The sequence below is a fragment of the Lolium rigidum genome, chromosome 5, assembly GCF_022539505.1.
Source record: "Lolium rigidum isolate FL_2022 chromosome 5, APGP_CSIRO_Lrig_0.1, whole genome shotgun sequence".
Classification (NCBI taxonomy): Eukaryota; Viridiplantae; Streptophyta; class Magnoliopsida; order Poales; family Poaceae; genus Lolium; species Lolium rigidum.
Window position 1 is genome coordinate 262,556,335 of NC_061512.1, and position 9,497 is coordinate 262,565,831.

At 48.1% G+C, this 9,497-nt stretch overlaps 1 protein-coding gene across 1 annotated transcript; it reads right to left on the reverse strand.

Annotated features, from left to right (window-relative positions):
- Window positions 1–1,069: 1,069 nt before the first annotated feature.
- LOC124655216 (protein ALTERED PHOSPHATE STARVATION RESPONSE 1-like) lies at window positions 1,070–3,940 on the reverse strand (the record flags this gene model as incomplete). The annotated part of the gene is given in 4 exon segments (XM_047194150.1): window positions 1,070–2,127; window positions 2,209–2,432; window positions 2,938–3,170; window positions 3,772–3,940. Coding segments are annotated over 4 exon segments (1,398 nt in total). The 3' UTR covers window positions 1,070–1,223.
- Between the last annotated feature and the right edge of the window lie 5,557 nt (window positions 3,941–9,497).

A 9,497-nucleotide genomic window follows, 5' to 3' on the forward strand; every position in this document is an offset into this window, starting at 1 on the left:
CTATCACAGATAGTTCCAAAAGGATCAATATTGGCTGTATGATGCTATTCATGGCCAGGGAAAGCCCTGACTCCTCTCCTCGTGCCGTTTACCAGTTGCTGCTGCTCAGGAGTGACACTATGGCCTGGCCGGCGTCGAGTACTGCTGCTACTACTGTAGTATGTATATGCAGCAACAGTTTCAGTATTTCAAGGGTTGTGAACCGAGGCATAGCCCGGATGGTTGCCAGGTGTTGATACCTGTAGTGACCCGCGAGATCCTGAGTTCGAGTGCTAGCGCCCGCTCTCTTGCTGTACACACCAAATATCATCTATTGAATTGCTTGGAGGGTTTCTTACCCCCCAAGTCGCATTTTTTTTTAGTATTTCAAGGGTTTCCTCTTGTCTTAATAATGGATTAATCAAGACTTCTAGTGTCAACAAAGACCGGCGTCCAGATCCTGGATGAATTCTTTTCCATCTAAAATGCTAGCGCGGTATGAATGGCAGCAAAATTTGCATTATATGTTAATACAAGCAACTGCCCAGAAAGAATAGAGGAAAAATGAATATATGCTACTAATGTACTGCAGAACATGAAGACTCCTCCATGATTTGTATAGTGATCACCCTGACAAGCAATGTCAGCACTAGTCTAGTTTGAGCCAGACAAGCAAAGCAGTTTGAGTTTGTTTGAACGGATTTTCATGAATCATTTGCCATTCACATTGCAGGATTCTCATTTGACTATTACTCAAAAGATCACAGATACCTCCAACAGGATCAGCATTGGCATTGGTACTATTCATTCAGGGCCAGGGAAGCCCTGACTGATTCCCCGTGCCGTTTACCAGCTGCTGCTGCGCCGGTAGGTACTGTGTGTATATGCAATAGCAGCGAATACTGCTGCATACTGTGGAGTAGAGAAAGCATCACTGTATATGCAGCAACAGTTTCGGTATTGTGGAGCAGGAATCATTATCATGACAGCGACAGCAACAGCAACAGCAGAGCGAATCCTCACTTGATATCAGGCTAAAAGAATAATTACAAGCAGCAGATGCAATGCACGCCCACAACAATGGCGACCCTCTGCCCCCACCCACCCAGCATCCATGCTGCTACTCTACAAGCCTAATTAACGTCAGATTAAACAGTCTAGGGGTCCAAAAAACCGGGGCAATGCAACAGCACAACAATGTCCTAATTAAAACAGACGATAAATACTGTTTGCTGACTCAAGAGTCATCTCGCTTCGACGGTGGCCTGGTGCGGGTAGGAGCTCTGTGGTTGCCCTTCGTTGTCGGCACAGGCCTGCTGCTGCTGCTGCTCGGAGGCCGAAGAGCCCTTTTCCAAGCGCTCCTTGGGGGTGCCGGCATGTGCCAGGAGATCCTCGTAGAGCTTCACAGAGTCCCGAGAAAAATCAGCGAGCGACTCGAAAATGCTGGCGAGGCCGATCTTGAAGCCATTGAGGGTCACGTCGTGGGTGTCGCGCATGCAGTGGTGGTGTCGCGCCTTCTCCGCCTCCACCCGCCGCCGCAACACATTCAGCGCCTCCTTGCGCTCCGACAGCTGCTCCACGCGTTGCCTCGCCTCCTGCTCCCCCGGCCGGTGCTCCAGGAGGAGCTTCGTCTCGATCACCTTGTTCTCCGCCCGCTTGTAGGCAGTGGCCTTCTTGTCCAGCTCCTTGGCCAGCCCGTCCACCTTCCGCTTCTGCTGCTGCTCCTCCCCCTGCTTCAACCACAGCACCCGCACACTCCGGTTGAAGTTCCGCATGGTGAACGAGACGCGCTTGTAGGGGAACTTGGACATCGTGGTGTGCCAGTCGTGGCAGATCACGACCAGAGGCGGCGCACCAGCCCTGTTGGGCACGATAGAGGATATCCCTCGGGAGTAACGGATGGTGTCCGTTAGGATGAACTTGGACAGCCAGCCATCGAGAGCTTCAATGTACGATTTCTGTGCACTGACGTAGCTCACGAAGCAGGACCTCCAGTTCCTGAGTTCAACCTCCAGCTTGAGAGTGGCATGCCGCTGGGCGTCGTTGCAGAACTTCCCATAAGCAGGGCAGGTGAAGGAATTCACCTCGAACATTATCTGTCTCTGAGTTTCATGCGAATCCACCATCACTTTCCAAGTTTTTGTAAAGCTGCCATGGAGCAGGGAAAGCGTAAGTATTGAATCAAGAAGACTACATCGATCCTACACACAAGCAATAAGATCAGCTTACCCATGCAACAGCTCGACAAGTTGCGGTTGGAGCTCCTCATCCCGTAACTTTTGTATTCTATCCGATATTGATTCTGCAGCTCTTAGAGAAACCCAGATCCTTGTGTACAGGTCTCTCACATTTGTCCTGGTTTTTTCAGCACAACGCAGCTCTGAACCTTTGGCGTCTTGGTTCCTCAGCTGCACACATTTCTTCTCATATGTTTGTCTGATTTGATCAATAGCCTGCACCAAACCAAGTCATTTAAAATAGATGTAAAAAATATGAAATGCACTTAAAACATCTTGCATGAAAGACAGATATATACACTAATTCATGGGCACAAAAAGTATGCAACGTGACCATGGTGCACAGGAAATAAGACGGCCATATGCATCGCTTTGATGCACAGGCTGGGGTATGCCCCATTTCGAAGAAAAAAATGCAATGTGACCATGGTGCACAGGAAATTAGCACATTGATTTTGATCTACAGATAGCACATATCAGTAATATCACCATGTCAAGAATTCCACAGGGAGGTCTTTAAACTTAGCCTTGTTCACTTAAGTCATGTCAATACAAAAATAAGCCGCAATTTCATTTCAATGTGGTGCCACTTTTCCTAAAAGAATAAGTTGCTTTCACTTTTAATGATATAAAGCCTTCTCTATACTTATGTAATCACATGAAAGATCAAATGACTACAGCAGATATAAAAGGTATCCAACCTCAAACAGATTCAACCCACCTTAACTTCTTCATAAAGTTTCTTCTCCCAAGCATACAATCTCCCTAAAGTCTGAGAGTGACTTCCAGACTTCATCCCACCATAGTCTTCAAATATATCGCTCTTGTTGGTCTCGCTCTTCTCTGTCCACGACAAACTATTCGAGCTTGCTCCCAGCTCGCTTCTATAAGATGAGGACACGGACGACGGAGACCGATGCCACGCAATGGCATGGATTATTTTCGACGAGTTCTCTGCACCAAGAAAGAACCACCAATTTTAATTCCATCAATCAAGCACACACCAGATACTACACAGCAACCAATAATAACACCCAATCTGTTGCCAATGGTGTGCGAACATCAAGCAAAAGCCACTCCTTGTAGCAGGACCGGAAGTGCAGATTCATGGCGCCAATCATGAAGCAGGCCGCCTTTAGTCATTGGTAGCACAAAAGGACCACCTTGGCAATGAAGAACCACAAGTAGTAGCATGAAAAGGGGCCATGACATGACTACAAAGTAGAAATTGACCGTGTGGCGGATATTGCATCAGGGAATATTTAAAGGCACTTTTCTAAGAGATGTGCTTCTGTCTAATCTAATCTCCAGGGCCACAAGTGAGTGAGGTCCTAAACAAAGAACAGTAAATTCCATACCACCCTGAGAGTTAAAAAAAGTTCCCCAAATCCACCCTGCTAAGTAACGCGAGGCCTTCTTTCTTCTGATGTAGAAGAACAGCTTTACGCCCAAATCTTTGCATTTTTTTTCCCAGGAACAGCAAAAAGGGGTTCGGCAACATTTGTGGCAAAGATTGGGCAAGAGAGAAGTTGGGGGGATGGGATAAAGGCCGGACCTTTGAGGTCGGGGGCACGGGCGGCGGCCTCGAGCATGCCGGAGACGTCCTTGCCGGCCTCGGCGGCGCGGGCGAAGAGCTCCTCCACCTCCTTGAGCGCCGCCAGGAGCTCGCGCCCCGGCAGCACCACGGACACCTCCAGCCCGCCGGCGCCGTTGTTCCGCGCCACCTCGGTGGCCTCTTCCTGCTTGGCCACCCTGAGCGAATCCTCGGATTTAGGGTTTTTTTCCGCCGCCGCCGCAGCAGCAGCGGGCTTCTCCCCCTCGTCGTCCTCCTCCTCTTCCGCCTCCTCCAGGTCCGGGATCCCCTCGCGCTCCCTGACCGCGCGCATCTCCTCGTCGCTGATGGCCGCCGCCACCTCCTCCGTCCCGTAGAACGGGTTGAAGAAGTCCCACCCGCCGACGGCCGCGGGCGGCGGCGGCGGCGTCGCCGGGGGCGTGTAGTAGTACGGGCGGCCCATCTCCGGCGTCTGCCCGCCCCCGCGGTCGTCCTCCTCGTCCGCCGCCGGCGCATCCGTCGGCGGCGGGGTCGGCGGCGCGGTGGCGGAGGAGGGCGGCAGCGCGGGCGCGGGAGTAGCGTGCTTGGGGGAGCCGGGAGGCGAGGCGGTGGGGGTGGGGAGCGTGATGAGTATGGGCGCCGGCGCGGTGTGGCGGGCCACGAAGATGTCCAGGGCGTCGGCGACGGAGCGCAGGGCCGCCGCGTAGCCCGCGTGCGCCGCCGCCAGCGCGAACCGCCGCTCCGCCGCCAGCTTTATGAGGCGCTTCCGGTCGCGGCACACCGCCACGGGGTCCCCGCCCGCACCGCCACCACCCACGCCGCCGCCGCCGGCGAGCCGGGAGGCGGCGCAGTTCCCCATCGGAGGCTACCACCCTAGCAAGCTAGGCAAGGTTTAGTAGAGCAGGGTTTAGCGTAGAGTGCAGAGGAGTGAGGAGTGAGTCAAAGTCAAAGTGGGAGAGTGTGAGGTAGTAGAAAGCAGATGGAGAGAAGAGGAGAGGGTGGTTGTTGTCAGGTGGAGGAGGTGGTGGAGAGGGGTGAAATTTTGTTGGTTGTGGGAGTGGGTTTGTGGGGGAGAAAGGTTGGGGTTGGGGGAGGACCCCTTCCTTCCTAAATTCTGATGATGATGGCAGGGAATCTTTGCATGGTTTGTTTATGTGGGGCTGGAGATTTGGGTCATGTGAGGGTTTGGGACTTGGGAGGAGTGATTGATGACTGTCTTTAGGGATGAAAAGACCTAGGCTAACTAGAAAAGGAATTGTTAAGGAAAATCATATTACCTCCGTTTCAAAGAATAATGGACTCTTGTTTTACGTGTTTTTTGTTTGACCAAGAATTACTTCAAATAGATAAGCATTATTTAAAATTAGTATCATTAAAAAGTTCTTTTAATAGTAGTAGTTGATATTTTTAATAATAATGGTATAATAAACTCTATAGGAATATTTCTATTTTATTTCTCTATTAATTTGTAAAATAGAGATAGTAGAAAAGTTTCTAGTTTATTTCTCTATCAATTGGTGAAATAGAGATATTGTTTTGAAGCTAATTAATAGTGTAATTTGTGGTTACATAGCTGGAATCACGGGAAGATATGATGGGATATTATTTGGTGAAATTAAGATAGTACTTCTGCACAGTTAATGGACTAACTTGTGACCACATAAATAAATGATACGGAAATAATATAGATACATATACACGATATCATTTGGTAAAAGTAAGATACTATTGCACAATTAAGAGAGTAATTTGTGGCTATAGAATTGAGAATATCAAGAAGACATAAAATTATTGTATTATATGGGAAAGTATTCAGACAATAGTAGTGCATTTAAGAGGCTAATTAATGTGCTAGTAATCCTAGCATTACAAACTTTTAACTTACTTTCAAAACATTCAATCTACTCTTATTTGAGTATTTGAAATTGAGCAAATCAAACACAGCTCATGGGTTTTTCTATTTATGTGGTCAACGGGGTTTTCGTGCTTTGGCTGAACTTTCTTGTGCGACGTGACCCTTTATATATTCATATTTCACTATGACAACATTGAGGATGAGGCAAACCAAAAGTCGACGTGGAGGTGGCAACGGAGGAACCAAGATAAGAAAAGCGAAAGGACAAGGATGTTGTCTAGAGGGGGTGAACATAGGTTTAAGACTTTTACAATATTGAGTTGAACAAATGCGAAATAAAAGTAGTGTTTAATTTATCAAGCACAAAACCAATATATGAGGGTTCACCACGTATATGCACCAACAACTTATGCTAAGCAAGATAGACAACTATGTGATAATATGATATATATAACCTCAAGCACGAAGGCTATCACAAAGTAAAGTGCACAAGTAAAGAGCTTTGGTAAAGGTGTAATCGAGGGGACACAGAGACGCCGATGTATCCCAAATTTTATTTCCCAAAGGAAGCTAGTCACCGTTGGAGTGGTGTGGAAGTACAATGAATTCCTAACCGCCACATTGGTTCACCATAATCTCCTCGCGCTTTTTCACAATGCAATATGCCATGATACAATAGGGGACCCTTGAGGGTGGTCACCGAGCCCGTAAAAGATTGGGCAATCTCCACGACTTAATTGGAGGCTCCCGCCGCAAGCTTTACATCACACTGATTGAGCTCCACGACACCACCAAGCCACAAATCCGTCTAGGGTTCAAGGACCCAAGAGTAACAAGCTCCGGGTACAAGCACCATAGAGTAATTTGCTCGCGAACTTTCATTTCCACGAATCATCGTGGAAACTCAAACTGATGCCCCAAATGCAATGACAAGATTACACAAGGTGCTTGATACGTCTCCGACGTATCGATAATTTCTTATGTTCCATGCCACATTATTGATGATATCTACATGTTTTATGCATACTTTATGTCATATTTATGCGTTTTCCGGAACTAACCTATTGACGAGATGCCGAAGGGCCAGTTCTTGTTTTCCGTCGTTTTTGGTTTCGAAATCCTAGTAAGGAAATATTCTCGGAATCGGACGAAATCAACGCCCAAAGCATCTTAGGATCACGCGAAGCTTTCGAACACCCGAGAGAGGCCGGAGGGGGCCACCGGGCTGCCGGACGCCGAGGTGGCGCGGCCCAGGCCTTGGCCGCGCCCCCCTAGTGTGTCACCGCCTCGTTGACCTTCCGACTCCGCCTCTTCGCCTATTTAAAGGTCCCTGACCTAAAACACGATACGGAAAAGCCACGGTACGAGAAACCTTCCAGAGCCACCGCCATCGCGAAGCCAAGATCTGAGGGACAGGAGTCTCTGTTCCGGCACGCCGCTGGGACGGGGAAGTGCCCCCGGAAGGCTTCTCCATCAACACCACCGCCATCTTCACCAACGCCGTCGTCTCCCATGAGGAGGGAGTAGTTCTCCATCGAGGCTCGGGGCTGTACCGTAGCTATGTGGTTCATCTCTCTCCTATGTACTTCAATACAATAATCTCATGAGCTGCCTTACATGATTGAGATTCATATGATGATGCTTGTAATCTAGATGTCATTATGCTAGTCAAGTGGATTTTACTTATGTGATCTCCGGAGACTCCTTGTCCCACGTGTGTAAAGGTGACAAGTGTGTGCACCGTGTGGGTCTCTTAGGCTATATTTCACAGAATACTTATTCGATGTTGAATGGCATAGTGAAGTGCTTATTTATATCTCTTTATGATTGCAATGTGTTTTGTATCACAATTTATCTGTGTGCTACTCTAGTGATGTTATTAAAGTAGTTTATTCCTCCTGCACGGTGTAATGGTGACAGGGTGTGCATCGTGTAGTACTTGGCGTAGGCTATGATTGTGATCTCTTGTAGATTATGAAGTTAACTATTGCTATGATAGTATTGATGTGATCTATTCCTCCTTTCGTAGTGTGAAGGTGACAGTGTGCATGCTATGTTAGTACTTGGTTTGGTTATGTTGATCTCGTTATGCACTCTAAGGTTATTTAAATATGAACATTGAATATTGTGGAGCTTGTTAACTCCGGCATTGAGGGTTCGTGTAATCCTACACGCTTAGTGGTGTTCATCATCCAACAAGAGGGTGTAGAGTCTAGCATCTATTTATTTATTCTGTTATGTGATCAATGTTGAGAGTGTCCACTAGTGAAAGTATGATCCCCGTGCCTTGTTCCTAAATATCGCTATCGCTGCTTGTTTACTCGTTTTACCGCATCTTTACTTCCTGCAATATTACTACCATCAACCGCACGCCAACAAGCACTTTTCTCGGCGCCGTTACTATCGCTCATATTCATTCATACCACTTGTATTTCACTATCTCTTCGCCGAACTAGTGCACCTATTAGGTGTGTTGGGGACACAAGAGACTTCTTGCTTTGTGGTTGCAGTGGTTGCATGAGAGGGATATCTTTGACCTCTTCCTCCCCGAGTTCGATAAACCTTGGGTGATCCACTTAAGGGAAACTTGCTGCTGTTCTACAAACCTCTGCTCTTGGAGGCCCAACACTGTCTACAAGAATAGAAGCACCCGTAGACATCAGTGCTCAAATTCCACCAAAGAGAAAATCTATTGGGAGAATAGGAGAGAAAGAACAAAGGAATTCCACAAAGAACTCCCAAGATCTAGATCAGATATGTTCCCCTCACTAAGAGAATTTCTTCGGCAGCTTCGAAGGGAGCGATGCCATACTCCTACGAGTTTTCGTACTCGTCCTGGATGTACAACCATCTTTTGTGCCACCCTTGGACGGAGTCGGGGAATTTGACGTCAAAATAGTCAACGTCGGGTCGAACGCAGATGCAAACGCCGCCCACATTGTAGTCGACGTTGCGGGAATTGTTGCGACGGAGGTAGAAAATGCGCTTCCACAGGCCCCAGTGAGGATGGGTGCCGAGGAAGCACTCGCACAAAGTAACAAAAATAGAGATGTGAAGGATGGAGTTTGGGGTCAGCTGGTGTAGTTGGATCCCGTAGACAAAGAGAAGACCACGAAGGAATTCGTGGATAGGGGTGGAGAGGCCGCGAATGAGGTGGTCAATGAAAGTTACCCGGTATCCGATAGGAGGACGCGGGAAGCTTTCGTCGCCAGGAAAGATCAGCGAGTCCTGCTTCTTCAGTAGGCCAAGCTTCTTGAGCGTCCTCTGGTCCTGGTTGGAGATCTTGGATCGCTCCCATCCAGATACCTCAGCCTTGTCCATCGGAGCGTTGGTGCCTGGAGCTATGTGCTTGGTCAGCTTCGTGCGCGGCGGCATGGGGGAGCGCTTTGGTGGAGCAGCGGAGTGAAAGAGAGCGAGGACTTGAGGAGCTCAGAGGAACAACAATGGCGGAAGCAGAGAGAGGAAGAAGATGTGCGGCGCGGCGAAGGGGGAAAATGTAGAAGATGCGGTGGCTTTATAGCGAGGAGACGATCCATCGCGCTGTTGGATGAAAAGGAAATGCATCTTAAGCCTTACGCGTGTCCACAAGGGTACAACGGTATTTTTAGCGCGAAGTTACTGGACATGAGTTACTACCCGTGATACGTCCCAAACGTATCTATAATTTCTTATGTTCCATGCTACTTTTATGATGATACTCACATGTTTTATACACATTATATGTCATTATTATGCATTTTCCGGCACTAACGTATTAACGAGATGCCGAAGAGCCAGCTTCGTTTCTGCTCGTTTTTGGTTTCGTAAATCCTAGTAAGGAAATATTCTCGGAATTGGACGAAATCAACGCCCGTGGGCCTATTTTTGCACGAAG